Consider the following 21,099-nt stretch of genomic DNA (forward strand, 5'->3'; position numbering starts at 1 on the left):
TAATGGGCTGTGAAAAAGCAAATAATTTTAAAGGGATGTTGTAAAGAAAGAATGTGTGACAAAGATACATGTCATCAAAGCCTGATCCTTTACAGAAAATGTTTGCTAACTCCTGTCTAGATAATGTTCTTAGGCGTAAATATTTTATTTTCTCTTGAGAATTTTTCTTTTTTTTGTCTATAAAATGAAAGATTTGATCAAGTGATTTTTTCCCCCGTATTCTTTTATTTTAAAGATTTTATTCATTTATTTGTAGAAAGAAGAGAAGGGAGGGAGAGAAAGTTGAATGTGTGATTGCCTCTTGCATGCCTCCAACCAAGGACCTGGCCCACAACCCAGGCATGTGCCCTGACTGGGAACTGAACCAGAGACCCTCTGGTTCACAGGCTGGTACTCAATTCACTGAGCCACACCAGCCAGGGTTCCCCATATTCTTGTATTTGTGAATATGTGAATTGAGTACTGATATGGAATTGGGTATCGCAATTAGAATATATACAGTTAATCCATATCTGAATGTTCAGAGCAATTTTACAAACTGGATTATGCTACTGTTTTTGTATCAAGTACGGTCTTTTGTCATTTAGGGTCTGGCCTTAGAATTAGGATAGGAGTTTAAAGATAGTTTGTTTCATTCTTTGATTGCTATGATAACAACAATGACAAAAACCATTGTTTGTAGCCATTTTATATTAAGCAGTAATACTATGTCAGGAACTATCAAAGGAATTTATATATTTGTCACGTTGCACAACAACCCTATAAATTGTTGTTTTTCCTCCCCATTTTACAGTGAAGAAACTGAACGGAAAAGAAGTTTGGTTATTTATGCTGGCCTCATAACTGGTTATGTTAGAGCCAGGATTTTATCCTGGTGTTTCTGGTTTTATCCAGTGCTGCCTCCTTTCAAACAGCATGTTACTAAGTATTTATTGGGACAAACGTGAGAAAAGGATCCTGCCTTCTGGCATTTTACAAAGGAAGTTTGTCTAGGGAATAAAAGCCATCTATGACTTTATCCTGAGATATGTTGAGACTTAAGTTCAATTTGAGCCAAGATTTGGCTAATATGAAGTGTCAAGATCGAATTTAAAATACTGTTTAAGGAATTCTGCAGTGTTGGAAGGTCTAGGGACTTTTACTGTTAAAAAGATGATTAGAATTTAATTTGAAAACACTAGAATTTAACTTAAAAACAGTGAATTTCTAGATTGGTCTGAATATCATTACATATGGGTCAAATCTCTGCTGGACACAAATTTTAATGTAATCATCATTGTAACTCAGTATATGTAAAAAGAAGTGTTTTGAAGTTAGAACAGGAATGAAGATGCTGGGAAATCTTACTGGATTCCAAGCAGTCATAGAATTTAACTCTGAAAGGAGTTTGGAGCTCATGTAGTCAGACTCTTTATATAATATAATAATTATTTTCACTATCCCTTCTAATCTGTGTCTCTGACCAAATGCATCCAGTGGTGGGGGAGCACTCTGCCTCCTTGAAGTAGCACATTGTCACTGTGGGCAAGAATAAATTTAATTTTGAAATAAAAATCTTTAAAAAATTTAAACTAGCCTCTGTGGCTTCTGCCTATCTGGTTATACTTTTCTGTTTTGCCTAAGTATCCATTAAATCTTCCCTTCATTCTACATGCCAAATATTCAGATAATAGAAGTATAGCTCTCATATCTTTCCCTAGCTCCTTTTCTTCTATTTCCCCAGGGATTAAAACAAAAAGCTTTTGGGTTATATAGACCAGTAAAATTATTAAGTTATTAAAGAATTTTGGGAAGTCACATAGAGTTTAAAGCATTTTATTTAGTCAAGTAAGACCAGCCAAATTTGGATTAAAAAATCCAAAATCATAATTTATTACCAATATTACTTTATAAATGAATAAACATTTGCCATAAAACATATAGAAATGATAATCTCAGACTGAAAGATACTTGGCAACCATCATATATGCATTTTCCTTTGCACCTCCCATTTCTATAAAATTCTCATTTGACCATTTTACCATTATTGCTGATGACTAACTTTGGAAAGTAGCATGTGGAAACACTAAAAATGAGATAAAATGTAACAAGGTATTCATTAAGGTTAAAAGAATATTTTCCAGAATTGGTAGGGGGAAAGCTTGACAGCAAGTTCTGTGAAAAACATGCAGAGCTTTCAATGAACACATAGTTAGTATCAGCCAGCTGTAGAACGTGGCTCTTATGAAGCAAGATAAATAGAATCACGAAAGTATTATGCCTCATTTTTCAGAACAATAGTCCTAGCTGCCAGATCGCAGATGCATTGTTTTTAAGTTCAAGAATTGTAGTTTGTAAAGAATACTAATGAACTTGAGCAGTACTTTTAAAACTAGTTTTTTACCTCAGCTAACATGAGGTATATAAAATAATACTATCAATAAAGGGAGAGCACATGTAATTTGAAATAGTTCCTATGTGTTGGGGCATGGAGGAGGAAGGGTAAGTGTGGTAAAGGAAATGAAGACTATATTTTTTTGGAATTCCAGAGAATATATCAGAAGCATAGGCAGAAATGTGAGAAACAGTGAAGCATGTAAAGTAAAGCTATCAAGAATAAGTATTTTCCACCTCATTATCTGAATAACCACAATTGTCGTGATATAGACATAGTCCCTAATGAATTGCATTCCTCCCTGCTGAACAGAAATATGTGTTCCCAGTCATATGCACAGTGCCTTTGTTGGATAGTCTCTCATCTATAGATATTTGTAAGCATGGAACAATACATAGTACATGATTTTTAACTGGTGTGCCGCAATAATTTTTAAAGCATGCAAAACCTGACTGCTTATTTAGTCAAAGGCACTGACCTCTTTTCCCTCAGACTGTCAAATTAAAAAATGACAACAGTTAGCACAACATTAGCCATCTGGTGTGAATGAATTAAAATTATACTTAATTTTTTGTCAGACTGGCAAAAAAATCTCTTTTTTTGTGTGCTGCAGAATTTTAGTAGTTTATGTGTACCATAAGGTGAAAAAGGTTGATAATTGCTGACATAGCAAATTGATTACTGAAGAACATCACAAGTCTTACAAAAGATATATTTTGTGAAGTATATGAAAGTGATGTTGGAAAACTGCTTGAAATATAGGAAAAACCAGTCAAGTTGAGTTCTGACCAAGGCAGTTCAGTTAATAGTTTATGTGAAGAATATTAGAAAGGGTGATGATGACATATCACTGAATCTTTAGAAGACAATGATCTTAATCATCAAGGGATTAAGATAGGCCTTTTCAAGAAAGATTGGAGCCCTTGTATACTATATATAATTCCATCATATAAATTTCGTTGTTGTCTTGATTGCATTTTCCTCAATGCTGATGGAGATGTGTCTCCTTTCATATGTTTATGAAACATTTGTATTTCTGTTGGGTTTGTTTTGCCTATTTTTTACTTGGGTTTTTAAAATTGATTTGTATATACAGTACACACAGAGCATATCAAGTTCAGCATTAGTGTTGCATAGAATAATGCTGCTTTATGTGCAGTATTTCCTCACTTATCACAGGTATTATGTTCTAGACCCCCCTCCCCCCACGAAGTAGGAAACTTAACATTTATTCTACACTCTTAAACCTACATAACTTTAACAACGTATGTATACAGTACCGCAAAATCCCATGATATAGTGAAAAATCCACGATAAATAATTAAATATAATATTTTTAAAACTCCTGGGATACAGTGAGGCTGCGATAAGTGAACGGCAGTATAGAGAGGGACTACTGTGATTCTATTGCTTATATGTATACCTAGGAACAAAACCGCTGAGTCAGGTGTATGTTCTTAATAAGTACTCCCAAATAGTTTTTCAAATTTACATTCCTACCAGTAGTATTTTAGAGTTTGGTTTTCCCACATCTTTGCTAATACTTGGTATTATCAGTCTTTAAATCGTCTTAAATTTGCCATTTTCCTTTTTATTGAATATTAAATCTTTATTCTACTTAACATGCTTTATTCCTTGGAGTTCTCTTTGATTCTACTTCATATATACTTCATCTTGATTCATTTTCAAAGTGCTTTTAATTCTTGAAACACATTAACCATACTTGCCTTATTTTCTTTTAATTTTAGTACCTAAAGTTTTTCAAGCCCAGTTCTGTTTTCTGTGCTTTCTGCAGATTCTTGCTATCTGATAATGAGATTGTCCTTTAGTTTTTTATTTCTAAAGAGTTTACGTATGAAATAGAGTAGGTAGGGATCATAGAATAATTATATTAAGGGGCCTGGGCTTAATCATTCAGACCTGTGCTATGATTACAGTAGCCAATAGCTATACGTGTAATTTAGTAGCCACATATTGAGCCAGTTGTGTCCAGTGGTTAGTGTATTAGATAGTATCGTCGTCGGCAGCCGTCCGTCTCGAGAGACGATGGTGTAGCTTCTTAAGAGTCTATCTGCACCGCCGAGAATGGCTGTGCAGTCCAACTCGGGAGTGACACGGTATCTGTCTCCTCCCGTGTTGAATCGACATCTTGTGATGACGCTGGAGTGTCCTCTCCAGTGAAGCTGAAGCTACAGAGCCTGGGCAGGGTGATATGGAGGGTCTGCTGTTGCCCATGCAGCAGACACCCCCTCTCTTCGCAGCTGAAGGGTCCAAGGGAAAGACGAAGTCAATACAGCTTGGCTTCAGGTGCGCCGCAGGAGTTGCCGGTGTTGACTACAACGTCGAACCGCCTTAGGGACTCCGGCTCCGGATTTTCTGTCGGGGTTTACTCCCTTAGCCTTTCCCCTGAAGAGGTATGCCGCAAGGCAGCGGAGGTTTTTTGGAGTCAGAGTTTTCCTTCTCTGATGTGCCCTGACTGGAAGATCGAACCAGCGACACTTAGCTCGCAGGCCGACGCTCAATCCACTGAGCCAAACCAGCCAGGGGTATTAGATAGTACAGAATAGATTATTATTAAAGAAAGTTCTATTGTGTACCACTGCTTAAGACAGTTATGAGCATTTGTATCATGTTAAAAAAGACTACTGTATCTCCTTGTTGTTCTCTTTTTAAAGCAAGATTACTATCTAAGCTGGGTGAAGATTACTTTTGAGGTGGAAAGTGTAAGGGATAGAGAGATCAAATAAAAAGTTATATGGTCCTTTAGGAGATATGTAAAGAGTCACCTGAAGTAGAAGAGTGTTACTGAAGACGGAGAGAAGGTTATCATTGTATATTATGGGAAGTGAGGTGGGGGAAGAAAGAAGTGATATGACTTTTCAAGTGACTTAGTGCTTTGATGCATATGGTACCAACTCATATAGAAAACACAGAAGAAAAGGCAAAAAATACTGGAGAAAATAGATTGGAAGACCCAGTAGGTTTAGGTTTTAAATATTTTAATTTGAGATACTTTGTGAAAAAGGAAGGTGATGTAAATTAATTCGGTGGAAAATATTGCAAATTCAATTTCAGGTCAGTATAGAGAATTTTCTAATAGTAGTCCAGGGGAGCAGTTGGCTGCTTTTGGAGAAAGTAGTGAACTTTCTTATATCTGATAGATGATCATATGGAGGGGAACTATTGGGAACTATTTTGCTAGATTATGGGAGGATTCAGGTATTATTAAATAATCTTTAATATCTGTACTTGTGGGATTTATGCACATTTAATATTTCATCACAACTATATCTTCATTTTTCACCAATTAATACTTCTTTATTTCTTTCTACATGTTTATAAAATCAAACAGAATTGTTAATTTATAGCCCAGTTGATATAAAGATCTCTTCTTACTAGTGACAACATGTAATTCTTTTTTAATACATAATAAATTTGAACAACTATAGGTTTTTTGGTAACTTTTTAAAAGAAGTTTATTCACTAGAAATGCCTGTGATAAACTACCTGATGATGAATTTAGTTAAATATTAGTAAACTTTAGTTAAATATTTACCTTACCTGTGGAAACTGTGGCACTCTGTACAGCGTAAGATTAATTGCTTATTATCATCAGTCTTAACATATTTGACATGGAAACATTATATTTAGAAAATAGGAAAATATACTGATATATTAAGTGTAAAGTATGTACATATACATTAAATATTATGTGTGGCTGTTTATGATATAGAAATAAGTACAAATGTTAAAAGTGGTTTTTTTTTTAGTAAAAATGTAAAATTGTACCTTTTTTCCACCACCCTCTTTAGGATGTGTTTAGCTTTCAAGTTTCTCCTAATATGAATCCTATCAAAATAAATGAATTGGCAATCCAAAAACGTTTGACTATTCATGGGAGAGAAGATGAAGTTAGCCCCTTTGACTATGTATTGCAAATCAGTGGGAGAGTAGAATATGTGTTTGGTGATCACCCACTAATCCAGTTCCAGGTATGTGTTTTAACTCTGAATTTACCAGAGAAGTGTGTGCGTGTGTGTGTGTGTGTTTAACAACTTGACAATTTAAATTTCTGATTTAAAAAATGTGTTGCTATAATAGAACATTTTGAATTTACAGAAAATTATACATAATTAAATAATAGCCATAATCCTACCTACCTCTGAGATAACCATTGTTAAACATTTTGGCATTTTTTTTTTTTAATTTTACTTAAGTCGCATATATTTTTGCTATAATGATTATATATGTTTATGTGTGTATAATGTTTGCATTCCGCTTTTTTGATTGTTTCAGTGTCATAATGTTCTATAGCATTATGAATTCTTAATACAGTTTGTTATAGCTGCCTACTGTTTCATTATTTCATTATGTAAATAATGGTTTAGATATGAAATATTCTGGGGGAAGTAAAACATAAGATATTTTGATTAAATGGCCCCTAATTAAATTGTATCAAACTTATTTATGGTTATCAGTTAACTAAATAAAGTAATATTATAAATTTTTGTTGTATATTAGAAAACTTTACAACTTAAGTGTAATACTTATATATATAATGTACCCCCCTCCCCCTTTTTTTGTTACTTCCATATTTGGCTGGAATTTTGTAAGCATTAACTTTCACCATCCTCAAAAGTCTTCCCTTATCTTTGAGATATTAATTACCATTTAATAATGAATAATGCGATTATATGCATTTGGAAGTCACTGAAGTGCCTCAGATTGTTTGTAAAGTTTAAATGAGATAGGTGCGGATTTTCTCTCCTCTTTCTCCCTTCCTTCCTCTCTCTCTAAAAATAAATAAACAAACAAACAAACAAACAAACTAATAAATAAATAAATACAATCTTTAAATAAGATACGTGCCATGCAATACACCTTTCCCTGCCATAAGGTGTGCTATTTAAAGGATAGGATCCTGACTTTGCCTCAAGGAATTTGAAGATATTTTTGTTAAAATTACATTTGGATACTAAAAAATGGTTATTATATAAAGCATAATATAATAAGCTGAGTGCCAAGTTAGATAAATAGTAACAAGACTTTAGAATAATAGTGATTACTTTTATTTTTGTTTTGTTTTAAGAAAGAGGAATACAGGCATGCCAAATATTAAGTTTGAGAATAGGAGCTGTGATTTATTAGCAAGAATGGAATTTTATACCATTGTTTTTAGATTTTTGGTGTGGTCATCAATTCTTGAGCTTTAGTAGATAGAAAGTAACAGTAGTTGTAACCTCTGTGTACAGCTCTGGGAGCTGTGGCATTCTGATAGTAAGTTCTTGAACTCTAGCTCTTTAGAGGAAGAAGAAAGATGTAAAGTGCTTGGTGGGAGCATGGAAGTACTGACTTATTCCCTTCATGTTTTGCCATCTTTTAAGTAGCCACCTGCTTCTTTAACTACACTTTTTCTTAATAAAAGAAAATTATATTGTTTTGTCAACAAGAGTTTGTTATTATTAAAAAGGGTTATGCATATGTTTTTGTACAATGTCACGAGAGAAAATATATAATGTAGGCAAAGGAATATGAAGGAAATGTAATGATATCTCATAGTGCAGATTTTCAGTGAATACACTTATCATAATATGTAATTTTACTTATAGGCCATCCTGGAAGTTTTTTTAATTTCAAAAAATGTACTTTTTAGTACTTCTAAATTGAATATAATACATTGATTCTCACTTTATATCTGTATAGGATAGTTTTTCTTTTGAGTAATAACATTGGATTTTAATCAGTTTGTTAGGAAACTTTGGTAATGTGATCACCACCCCTTTTTCTGTATGCCTGTGGGGAGTCATCCTGGTTTCATGGAAATAAAACAGAGCATCAAGCTGGGATGGCCAATACGTTTTTTCTGGGGAAACAGTAATGGCTGCCTGTAGCCCTGTGCTGAAATTGTATCAGGTCTACTTCAGAGATCCATGAGAAAGTGTGAGTTGGTCACTTGATGATTTAAGAAATGTGCACATGTGTATAACTATGTTCACTTTTCCTGACTAAGTGAAAGCTTGCACTGTGACATCAGTCTACGAAGTTTTAAGTCCTGCCCCGAGAAATGTATGCCTATTGGTCAAACTGTCAGGTATTAAGTGCAGAAAAGAGAAGACAAAACATCTTGACTGAGCCATGAATTTCTTCAAAGTTTAACAAGTAAATGAAAAAACTCAGGCAGGTGGATTTAAATCCAGGTCTTAAATATACTAGATATATAACTTAACCCTTCTGATTTTTGTTTTTGAATCTATTAAATGAGGGATAATGACTCTTACAGAGTTTTTGTGAAGATTAGCTACAACATATAAGTGTCTAGCTCAATTCTTATGTACTTTGGTGTTCAGTTAATGGTAGCTTTCTTATGTTGAGATTTTAAATTCTCATATTCTTGAAATTGAATTGTTTAAGATATCCTTTCATAGGGCATTTTAATTTTTAAATATTTTATTTATCTGTTTTTAGAAGGAGGTGGAGGGATAGAAAAAGAAAGGGAGAGAAACATCATTGTGGGAGAGAAACAATGGGTTGCCTCTCTTCATGCTCCCACCTGGGGCCCTGGCTTGCAACCCAGGTATGTGCCCTGACTGGGAATTAACTAGAGACCTTTTGGTTTGCAGGCCAGCATTCAATCCACTGAGCCACACCAGCCAGGTTTCATAGGGTATTTTTATATAGTGTTGTTCAGCTTAATTTTATTATTCTATTGATTTAAGTATTTGCATGAATATCCTTACCTTACTGTCTTGCCACTGTTAGTATATCCGGAGCTGTGTAATGAACAGGACCTTGCCCCATTTTATGCTTGTGGAATGTTGCAAGATCAAAAAGATGTATGAACAGGAAATGATTGCCATAGAGGCGGCCATAAATCGAAATTCATCTAACCTTCCTCTTCCTTTACCACCAAAGAAAACACGAATTATTTCTGTAAGTTTTATGTGTTAACTTTTGGGAACCCCCAAAAGGCATGTGATTTTGTTAAGTAGTATGCTTAAATCTCACACATTTTTGTTGTTGTTGTTCACTTCTTCTGTGAAAACCAGTGCATATTTACCAAATATCCATCACCATTTATAATTATCTGTCTAGTTACTATTATTTTTCTTTACTCAAGCTATATATGTATAAATATGCCATTTATATTTCTGTTGTTCTTTTGGTGCCAAAGAAAAATGGCAATAAATTAGATTTTTTGAGATTAGAACTAAACATAAGTCTTCAGTGAGTAATTTGAGACATTGTGATCAGAAAATTAAATGTGCAGAAAGAGCTGATTTACTAGTATATTTCCTTTCTCCCAGCTTAGCCGTGGTAGAGTTGTGGTATTAATTGGCCTGTCTTATTGAATATGTTTAGACTTTAAAGGTATCAACGGCACAGTTTTTTTCAGAATGTAATATATTTGTAAAAGGCAAATTTAAAGTTTGTGTTCATGGGAACATTTAACATTTTAAATAGTTATTCAGTCTTAACAGATTGTATGTTTAACCACTCATTGATGATTAAGATATTACACATCTATACTGCTGCCTATGTTTCACCATGAGAACTAAATGCTAGTGGTTATGATAATTTAATATATGTGACTTTCAGTTGGTTATGTCTATTTTCATTTTTTTGCCAGTGGACATTAAGAACCGATGAGATGATTTGTTAGCATAGAATATTCATATCTTCCATTAAAATACTGTTTTTATTTCATTTTTTTACAGCATGTTTGGGAAAATAACAGCCCCTTCCAAATTGTCTTGGTAAAGGGAAATAAACTTAACACAGAAGAAACTGTAAAAGTGAGTACTTGCTAAGATATGAATTTATCATCTGCTCCATTATTTAAAATAACCACTGATATGCTCAATGAATGTCATTGGAAATTAATTTTTACTAATATTGGTCAATTATATGAGATAGACTGTGGCAATTGATTATAAGACAGTTACAGGTTTTTGTTTTAAAGTATTTTTAAATAGTTGGAGATGTAATGGATAGATTGACATTTTCCAGCTATATGAGGGAGACCCGGCCCAAAATGGAATTATCTTCTGGAGGGCAGGCCCCTTGTACAGGCTTCCCCTGCTAGGTGAGTGTTCTAGGAACCCGCCTGTATCAGTGTACCAGCTGGCGTTGTAAGAGGCTGCATTTGGCTTCAGTGAATTTTCTTTTCCTTTGAAGACTTTCAACACGTTGCCCGTTTATTTCATGATGGGTGATTTTTGAGCTCACCAGCCCACACTGTGCTGAGTGTTGAGCAGTTTTTGACCAAAAACAGTATGACCTATCTTGCTCAAGTGGCTTCATTTTGTTTCCCTGGTTGAAAAAAGTCCTCAGAGGGAAATGTTTTAGCAATGTGGAGGAGGTGAAACAAAAAACAGCAGAAGCACTAAAAGGCATCAAAATCAATGAGTTCAAAAACTGTTTTGAGCAGCAGAAAAATGTCTAGATAGGTATATTGCATCAAACAGGTAGTACTTTGAAGATGACTGAAGTTTAAACATGTAAGAACAACTGCACACATTTTTATAAATAAATTCTGGGTTTTTTTTGGGTCCCCTACTATATTATATAAAAGAAATTGCTTGAGATCAGGAATTTAGCAAATGAAATTTAAGTTGAAGATATAAGTCCCATGTTTGTATGCAAACTTACTTTTCTTTCTCAGCCCTGCTTAGAGTTGCACCCAGCCCCCCTTTTTTCCCTCTTTTAAACTTGCTGAACACAGAAAATGTAATACCATTTCCTGGAAGAAAATAGATGACTGCATTATAGACCACAAGTTGTTGACACGTGGGATTTATTGCACAATTCCATGTAATTAAGTGAAGACTTAATAAGACATTTTGTCTCAAAGTATAAAGCATGCATTTTCCCCTGTTTCGCTTGGCAGGAAATTAAGTAATAGTTTTGTGATCCAATAAAGAGATGCAGTTGGTTTGAGATGTTTGGTAGCATGACAATATGTTTAGAAGCATCTTGCTTAAAATTACCAATAGCTTGCTTTTGTAAATGGACATTAAAGATTCTTTGGGTAACTGTCATTAAAATAGGGGCTTTTTTTGTTCTTAGATTCTTATCTAGATTTGAACTTTTAATGAGTGTGCTTATGCCAGTTAGTCATTTTTTTCTATTTCAGTTGTAATTTATTTTTTTCTTTAGTTTAATTTTTTAAATTATTTTTTCCCAGTTGCCAAACTATACCATTGTTAAAAAAGGTAAAAAAACAATCCACACATGATTAAAGAAAAGGGTTATTGATCTCTTCTACCCATCTCTTTATCATCATATGGTATTTAAGGTTTACCAGTGTTGTGAGTGACCTCCATATCTATGTAAATATATTAACATATAGTTTGGGGATCAAATTGGTTTGGTTGTGTTTATTTTATTGTTTGGTTGTTTTGTTAAAAAGGGATGATATTATATTCATTATTCTACAACTTGATTTTTTTTTACTTTATAATATCTCTTGGATAGTCACACATAGTCACTAGAGTTCCTTTGGTATCCCTGAAGACAGAAATCACATAGAAGCATATCTATCCTAAAGTCATGTGGAGTGTTCTATGATTTGTATGTATAGATGTGTAATTTACATTGTAAAAATGGGATTTCCTGCTTGTTCTTCCCATTTGTATATTACTGTATTTGTCTTCTGTAGGTAATTCATATTATTTAATTCTTCTGTAGTTATTAAATTTTCTATAGTCTTTTATTATTTAATTTCTTCTTGAAGAAAACCAAAGAAGCCTTCACTACCTGCTTTATTTTTTTGAGTATTACATTTTATTTCTTTGTCAGAGACATTTTATTTCCACAGGTTTATCCAGGTTCCATCAGATACTTGAAGCTGGATTGGTTCTATTATTTGTGGTCATGTTTTTAGGAATAATGAATACTCTTTTTTTTTTTTTTTCCAATTTTTATTCATTTATTTTTAGAGAGAAAGGAAAGGGGGGAGAAAGAGAGGGAGAGATGTATTCTGTTCGTTGCCTCTTGTGCGCCCCAACTGGGGACTGGCCCTGACTGGGAACCAAATCATTGATCTTTTCGGCTGCCGGCTGTTGGTCAATCCATTGAGCCTCTCTTGCCTGAATGGTCTGAATGACATGTCCTGTTTAAAGTATCTCCCACTCCACTCCATCTAGTTCTCTAGTCTCCCCTTACTGATGCTTTTTCTTTTTTCAGTGGGGTTATATAGTTGAATTTAAGTAAGTTAATGCAATTATGACATGATTTCTTGTAGATGCACTCCATTATGTTTAACACGTGTTTGGATGGAGAGAATTCTTGTCATTTGATCGCGTAATTTTAAACAATTAAATAAAGTTATTTAGACATTCAATAGTAATTTTTCATTTGCTTTTTTTAATTAAGGATAACAGTAGCTTAATTGTTAATTTCGTGAAGTCATTTCATTAGCCATATAACCATATTTAAATCTTAAAAACCTGCCGGAATGGAGGATTAAAAGGCATTTAAATCCCCTGGTACTCAACGTGTTAATTGCTACACAGGTTAGGAGCTGCAATACAGTGTTGAAAAGAAATCTGAAGAAAAACAAAAAGAGGGGGTATGCAGCTTTACTTTTTTTCTTTTTGAACTTTTTTCCTCACTAAGACCTTCAATATGATGTTAAATGGAAGCAGTGAGAGTAGATATATCTATTAGAACAGATAGGTGTATGGGCCTGTGCGTGTGCATGCAGACATGCACATGCAGACATGGATTTCTTAGGGAATTGGCTCACAAGATTATGAAGTTGGTAAGTCTCATGAGCTGCGGGCTAGTTGGCAAACTGGAGACTCGGGAAAGCTGATAGTTTAGTTCTAGCCTGAGTCCAAAGGCTTGAGATTCAGAGTAGCCTTTTGTGTAATTCCTTTTGAAGGCTGTAGGCTCAAGACCCAGGAAGAGCTGTTGTTTCAAGAAAATCTCTTCTCTTCGTACATTGCTGGGAGTTTTTTTTTTTTATCCTGAAAGAGATGAGAAAATGTTGTACTTTGTCAAATGCTTTTTCTATATTTATTGAAGTGATCGTATGGCTTTTATATTTTAGTCTGTTAATTTGATTGATCTTCAAAATTTGAAACCAACCTTGCGTTTCTCAAATACTCTCCACTTGGTGAAGGTGTAGTAGCCTTTTATATATTGCTAGATTTGTCTTATTACTATTTTGTCATAGGTTTTTATGTCTATATTCATGGAGAATATTAGTCTGCACTTTTCTGTGTAATGTCTTTGTCTGATGTGGTATCACAATGATGTCACCCTGTTAGGGTGGCCAGTGACACAGGCTGTGAAAAAGTTCACAAAGAGAAGATAATGGAGAGAGCAAAGTTTAATTCACATTCCAAGGGGGGAAGGGGGCTTAAGTGTGGAGAGATAAACTAGCAGCGAAATGTAGGGGCTTTGAGTTTTTATTTAATTATAATTGGATTGTAAAAGGGTGAGGGGGTTGCTGTTCTGTGGCCCCTTGGCTGTAGGGGTGTTGTAAAGCAAGAGATTTCAGTTGATTTTGCATAAAATGCAGTTTGCCCCAATCTTATCTTTTGCCTGAGGGCTGTTGGTGGGGTGGGAGGGGTGGTCTGGCAGGTAGTCACATTCCATACTTGCTTTCCAGTAATTTCCAGTGCTGGGGACATAAACTCAGAAGAGTAAAATGGCAGTCATGCTTAATAGGGTCATAGGCCTGCTTGGCAAAGGGTGCCACAATAGCAAATGGCACTGGCTTTATCCTTGCATCCCTCTCCCTGATTTTCTGAACAAGTTTATGTAGGATGGGTATTATTTCTTCCTTAAGTATTTGGCAGTATTTACTCTAAGCCATCTGAACCTAGAGTTTTCTTTGTTGTGGGAAGGTTTTTTAAAAATTTAGTTCCTTTAATGGATATATAGATAAGCAGATTTTCTTTTTCTTATATGTCAACTTTGGTAATTTTTGTCTTTTGAAGAATGTGTTTTAAGTTGTTAAATTTATTAGCATTAAGTTTATAATAGCCCCTTAAATTGGTTTTCTTTCTTTTTAAGAAAGATTTTATTTATTTATTTTTAGAGAGAGGGCTGGGTAGGAAAAAGAGAGGGCGAGGAATATTAATGTGTGAGAGAAATGTTGACCAGCTGCCTCTCACACGTGACCCAACCAGAGACTGGGACTGCAACACAGGCATGTGTGTTGGCGGGGAATTGAGCTGGCAACCTTTTGCTTTGCAAGATGATATTCAACCAGTTGAGCCACACCAGTCAGGGCAGCTCACATTTTTCTACTGGCTGGTAGCCTAGGCATGGTTTAGCTGGTTTTTCTGCTTATCGTCTTTACAGGGTTGAAATCCAGGTGTTAGTTGGGGTATATTCCATCCTGAAGGCTCTAGAGAAGGATCTGCCTCAAAGACAGTTCAAGTTATTGGCCAAATTCAGTTCCTGGCAGTAGGATTGAGGGTCTAGTTTCCTTGCTGGCTGTTGGCTGGGGATTGCTCACACTTATTAGAGGCATCTTTAAGGTCCTGGCCATGTGGCTCTCTTCATTTTTTGATCTGGAAATGGAGAATTTCTCAAGCATTAGATCATTCTCACTCTTTGAATCTATTGCCAGGAAGACCCTGGTCTCTTTTAAGGGCTCATAGGTCAGGCCCTGAAAGTTAATCTCCCTTCCTTAAAGTAAGCTATGCCATATAGTATACAACCTAAACACGAGGGTCGGGTAGATCTATTATATTCACAGTTCCACAGATTTTACAGGGCATGTGATTCTCTGGAGTCTATAATGAAAATCCTAGGTGTTCAATGAAGATTCACTACTCTGCATGACTGGCACATGAATGTCAACCCTATGAGAGTGCTTAGAATTTTGTAGCATATAGCTTCTTTCCTGGTCAGTCTTTTTCCAGCCTTGTGACATTTCATTTTTCTGGTGTGCATCTTAATATTCAGCAGAAATCTGAACTCAATACTGCATGAATCTAGAAGATGGTGTTAGTGCAGTCAGAGAGCATTAAAGAAGTCCTCTGGTGATAGCTATTGTGGGAAAGGGGTCCTCAAGTCTCAGAGAAAGTTCTCTCCATTTTATCCCTCTCTTTTTTGTTTCCTGCCCATTTCTCTGCTCTCATTTCCCCCAATCTCTTAAGCAACAGCAGCGGGGAGAGGCTTAAAATGCGGAGTTGATCCTTCCTCTTAAGTAATCTGAAAGATGCAGTTTATCCTCATTGATTATCTTCCCCACCCTTCTGTCCTTCTGCTGTTCATTATTGGCATATAAAAATGCAACTGATTGTGGATATTAATTTTGTATCTTGCTACTTTACTGAATTCATTTCTCAGTTCTAGTAGTTTCGTGGTGGAATCTTTGGGATTCTCTATGTACACTATCATGTCATTTGCAGAGAAACACTGTAATGTCTTCCTTTCCAATTTGGATGCCTTTTATTTCTTCTTCTCGTCTGATTGCTATGGCTAGGACTTCAGTACTATGACAAATAAGAAGTGAAAGTGGACATCCCTATCTCATTCCTGATGTTAAGAGGGGGGACACTTGTAGTTTTTGCCTGTTGAGTGTGATGCTGGCAGTGGATTTGTCACATATAGCCTTTATTAAGTTTGTGTATGATCCCTCTATTCCCACTTTGCTGAGAGTTTTTATCATAAATGGAGCTGGATTTTCTCAAATGCTTTTTCTGCATCTATTGATATGATCATGTGGTTTTTATCCTTCATTTTATTTATGTAGTGTATCACATTTATTGATTCGTGAATGTTGTACCAATCTTGCAGTCCTGGAATAAATCCTGCTTGATCATGGTGTATAATCTTTTTGATGCATTGTTGTATTCAGTTTGCTAATATTTTGTTGAGGATTTTAGCCTGTATGTTCATCAGGGATATTGGCCTCTAATTTTCTTTCTTAGTAATATCTTTATCTGGTTTTGGAATTAGGATAACACTGGCTTCGTAAAAATAATTTGGAAGCCTTCCCTCCTCTTACATTTTATGAAATAGTTTGAGAAGCAGAGGTGTTAGTTCTTCTCATAATGTTTGGTAAAATTTCCCTGTGAAGCCATCCAGTCCAGGACTTTAATTTGTTGGGAATTTTTTGATTACTGCTTCAATTTCACTAGGTGTAATCTGACTATTTAGGTTCTCTGATTCTTCCTGATTTAGGTTTGGAAGATTGTATGTTTCTAGGAATTTATTCATTTCATCCAGGTTGTCCAGTTTGTTGGCCTGTAGCTGTTCACAATATTTTCTTATAATCTCCTGTATTTCTTTGGTGTCAGTTGTTATTTCTCCTCTTTCATCTCTGATTTTATTTATCTGGGTCTTCTTTTTTTTCTTGATGAGTCTGGTGAAAGATCTGTCATTCTTGTTTAACTTTCAAAGAACCAGCTCTTGGATTTATTGATCTTTTGTATCATTTTTTAAGACTCTTTCATTTATTTCTGCTCTGATATTTATTATTTCCTTCCTTCTGCTCACTTTGGGCTTTGTTTGTTGCTGTCTTTCAAGTTCTTTAAGTGTGAAGTTAGATTTTTTATTTGCACTTTTTCTTGCTTTTTGAGATAGGCCTGTAATGCTATGAATTTCCCTCTTAGGATTGCTTTCCCAGTGTCCCACAGATTTTGGATTGTTGTGTCCTCATTTTCATTTGTTTCAAGGTATCTTTTGATTTCTTCCTTGATCTTGTTGTTGACCCATTCATTGTTTAATAACATGTTATTTATCTTCCATGTCTTTGCATGTTTTTCAGTGTTCTTATTGTGATTGATTTCTAGTTTCATAGCATTGTGGTCAGAGAAGATGCTTTATATGACTTCAATCTTATTAATTTAATCTTTCAGTTGTTTTCACTTACAGAAAAATAGCTCTAAGTTAAAAATCTGATTACATTATGATTATTAGTACACATTTATGTAAATAGCTAACATGCATATGAAAATTATAATTTATATAATAAATTTCATCAAAGTTATTCAGCAAATACAGTAAAATCTCAGTTTTTTAATTTTAACTTTTACATTTGGGATTGTTAGTCCTGGTGCTGGTTTGTCCAAAAATATTTGGTGTAGAAGAGAGGCCGGCAATTAGGTTTTATGTTGGGCATGGCCTCAGATGGGTGTGATGGAGGAAAGATGGTACTTGAAGAGTTTTGGGGACGGCAAAGGCAGACAATGCTGATAGGCAGACAACACTGATAAAGAGGGGGTGATATTGGTAATTGCAGTGGAAGCTGTTATGAGGGCAAGGGAGTTTTCCTGTGTGATTGTGTAGCTGAAGGGAAGGAGAGGAAATACTGTGGAGCTTTTGATGTCAGGGAATTCAGAGATTAGATGGATTATTTGTTTTGGGCATGTGGACCCTGTCTCAACACCGCTTGGTATTTTCTTCTCATTGGGTATTCTTCAGTTCTTGGAAAAACAATTACTAATAATTCCTTTGCATGAAAAAAAAGTGTACCGCCTTTGCTTGTGATTCTCAAGTCTTTGCAGGTAGCCCAGATATCTCTTCAGTTCCAGACTTTGATTTTCACACTTATTTCTAAAGCCAACTTATATCTGACACTCCCAATTCATTTCCTTCCCTTGTTGACTGCCTTTCCTATTATGTTTGGTAAAGCAGCTAGAGTTGCCCCTCTCTTACCTATCATTTCTAATCAATTGATCACATACTGTTGATCATACCTTATTAATATCCCTTATCCTCCTCATTCCTTCCTTGTCTGACTCTCTCATAGTTCCAGCCTTTATTGTCTCCCCAAATTAAAGCAACAGCTTTCCTACTGCTTTTCTTGCCTCTGTTTTCACACCTTGCCTTATACCTAAGCATTTTTTCCCCTGAAAAAAAAGTGGTCTTTTTAACTGTTATATTCCTGCTTACTAATCTTAAATGGCACTGACTTTTCTGTTTGCCTTCCAACCCAAGCACCTTGTGACTCAAGCAATACTGGGTTGTTTTTGATTCTTAAGGCATGTTAGAGGACTCCTTTTAAGATAATGTTTTATGTAACAGTGGTGGTGGAACCTTTTCCTAACCTCCTGATGAATTAAAACTTCCATCCATTTTGTGTTCTTTTGCTGATGCTCAGTCTTCCCGAAGCATGTTAGGAAGGAAAAGAAAATTCAGAAATACGGGTTTTGTTCTCTTTCTATTTTTCATATAATTTTACTGACGCTAGGTGCCATTGTGCTTTTTATGGTAGGGCTATTTCTTAATTTCTTAGAAAATACTTGTTTTGTGGTTTTATAGGCAACTGAAATTTTCTTTAGAGAATAAAGTAATTATGAACATGAGGAATTGTGTGTAAGTATGCGTTTTCTTATTCCGTCTTGACTGTTAAAAATACTAATATTGTCAGTATCTCATAGTTTATGTATTTCAAGTATATCATAAAGGTAGATATAGAGATTTCATAAAAGTGCTGTTATATAAATCTTTCTTTTTAATTATTCTTACCATATATTTTACAAACTAAAACACGAAAGTCCCCAGATTTTAGTCTAATTTCAGGGAACACAAGGAAGTATAATGTAAAGCAGTTCAGAGGTATGGACTTAAATAAAGTTTGCTCAAGGCTGTGCCTACTCAATCTTGAAACTTTGTTTAAAAGCAGGTTGAATGGTTGTTTCTTAAAAGTGATATCAATAAATCAGCCTCTGGTGATGGAGCATCAGGCTCCTGGGAACATGCATGGCAAAAAAAAAAAAGTAATATCAAAAATATTTCCATTTTCATCCATACTTTTATTAAATTGAATCAATTTTGGATTGATTTTGGAATTTGGTGTTCTGTCTGTGAATAGTATCTTAAATTTAGATCAGTGAGCTATTTTATGTGGTACTCTGTAAAATATTAATTTTTAAATATTTAAAGATAACATTATAGCCCTGGCTGGTGTGTCTCAGTGGATTGCCAGCTTGTGAACCCAAAGGTTGCCAGTTCAATTCCTGGTCAGGGCACATGCCTGGGTTGCAGGCCAGGTCCCCAGTTGGGGGCATGTGAGAGGCAACTGATTTATGTTTCTCTCTCTCTCTCTTTCTCCTCTCTCTAAAAATAAATAAATAAAATCTTAAAAAAAAAACATTATAAAGTAAAATACAAGGTTACCAATATTCTTGCTACTCATTTTAAACTACTTTTATTTATATTCTTTCCTTCACATGGTGAAAATGTGAATGTTCTTTTAATGAGTATATATAGTATTTTCCTGTTTCATTTTTCTTTTTTTTTTTTTTAAGGCACAGGGACTTTTAATTAAATTAAATTTAATTATAGGTAAAGTACTTTTTTTTTTTTCAGATTTAATGTGTTTTATTGATTAAAATATTACATTTGTGCCAATTTCCCTTCCCTCTGCTCCCCTCCACCCGGTGGCCCCCCTCCCTCCAGTTGTCCCCCCCTTTTAGATTATGTCCATTAGTTGTGCATACAGTTCCTCCCAACCTCTCTCCGTCTATTCCATTCCCTCCTACCATGATCCCCAATTCCTATATCATCTCCCTCCCTCTCCCCACTCCCCCTCCCTGTTGACCTCCCCCCAATATGCTTCCCGTACCCACAGTTCCTTTTCCACTCTCGTTGCCTGTTTAGTTTGCCTTTGTTTCATCTCCCTAGCTTCTGTTTTTTAAACCAGTCCCTTTAACATCTCATATAACAGTGGTTTGGATCTAATGAACTCTTTCAGTTTTATTTTGTCCTGGAAACACTTTCTCTGTCCTTCTATTCTGAATGACAATTTCGCTGGATAGAGTATTCGTGGTTGTAGGTTTTGGATTTTCATTACTTTGAATATTTCTTGCCAGTCCCTTCTTGCCTGTAGGGTCTCCCTTGAGAAGTCAGCTGATAGTCTAATTGGGACCCCTTTGTACATAATTCTTTTCTTCTCTCTTGCTGCTTTTAAGATTCTCTCTTTATCTTTAATTTTTGACATTTTGATTATAATGTGTCTTGGAGTGGTTCTCCCTGGGTCCAGTCTCTTGGGAACTCTCCTTGCTTCCTGGACCTGCAAGTCTATTCCCTTCCCCAAGTCTGGGAAGTTCTCCTTTATTATATTTTCACTCAATTTTTCAAGTTCTAGTTCATCTTCCTCGCTCTCTGGCAAACCAATGATTCTTATGTTGGGCCTTTTATAGCTGTCCCAGAGGTTTCTGATCCTCTCATTGTTGCTTCCCATTTCCTCTCGCTGCATTGGTTGACTGCTTGTTCCTTCTCCATATTCCAGTTTGTTGAAATGAACTCTGGATTTTTTTTCCTCACCATCTGTCTCGTATGTGGTTTTGTTCCTTTCGTTATGAATGTTTTTCGCTTCTTTCTTATCTTTTTCCTGCTCTTTTGTGAATTCTGTAAGCCACCTGATAACAATGGCCCAGAACTGAGCCTCTGACAGGTTTCTTATCTGTTCATCTGTCAGGTTCTCTATCTGTTGCCTGGTGAGCTGTGCTACCGGGATTTCTGTAGTTGTCTGCCTCATTTTGACAGATGCGTTTTGTTTTCTTGGGCCGGCTGTAAGGGGCAGTGCCTGTGTACGCGTCACAATTCAGCGACTGGCGCCTGTCTGCGACCTATTTCGCAGCCCTGTGGTGCTTTCTTTGGGGGCGGGGGTCCAAGATGGATTCACACAGTTATTCAGCTAGGAGACCGGGATCCGTCCTCCCGCCCCCCCTGGGCCTCACTGTTCAAGGCGATGCGGCGGCCGCTCTCCCCAGCGCCGGGGTCGCGCACCGCCAGGGGCTTGACCGCAGCAG

The 21,099-nt window shown here is 35.6% G+C and overlaps 1 protein-coding gene across 1 annotated transcript in view; it reads left to right on the forward strand.

Annotated features, from left to right (window-relative positions):
* The window catches only part of PIK3CB (phosphatidylinositol-4,5-bisphosphate 3-kinase catalytic subunit beta), a 154,995-nt gene that overhangs the window by 69,651 nt on the left and 64,245 nt on the right, over positions 1 to 21,099 (forward strand). Inside the window, exons 7-9 of the mRNA XM_090284267.1 lie at positions 6,187 to 6,366; positions 9,134 to 9,304; positions 10,090 to 10,167. Coding sequence (XP_090140393.1) covers positions 6,187 to 6,366; positions 9,134 to 9,304; positions 10,090 to 10,167 — 429 coding nt within the window. The remainder of the gene's footprint in view (positions 1 to 6,186; positions 6,367 to 9,133; positions 9,305 to 10,089; positions 10,168 to 21,099) is intronic.

Source organism: Furipterus horrens, unplaced genomic scaffold (assembly GCF_987537825.1).
Source record: "Furipterus horrens unplaced genomic scaffold, mFurHor1.1.pri manual_scaffold_7, whole genome shotgun sequence".
Taxonomy (NCBI): Eukaryota; Metazoa; Chordata; class Mammalia; order Chiroptera; family Furipteridae; genus Furipterus; species Furipterus horrens.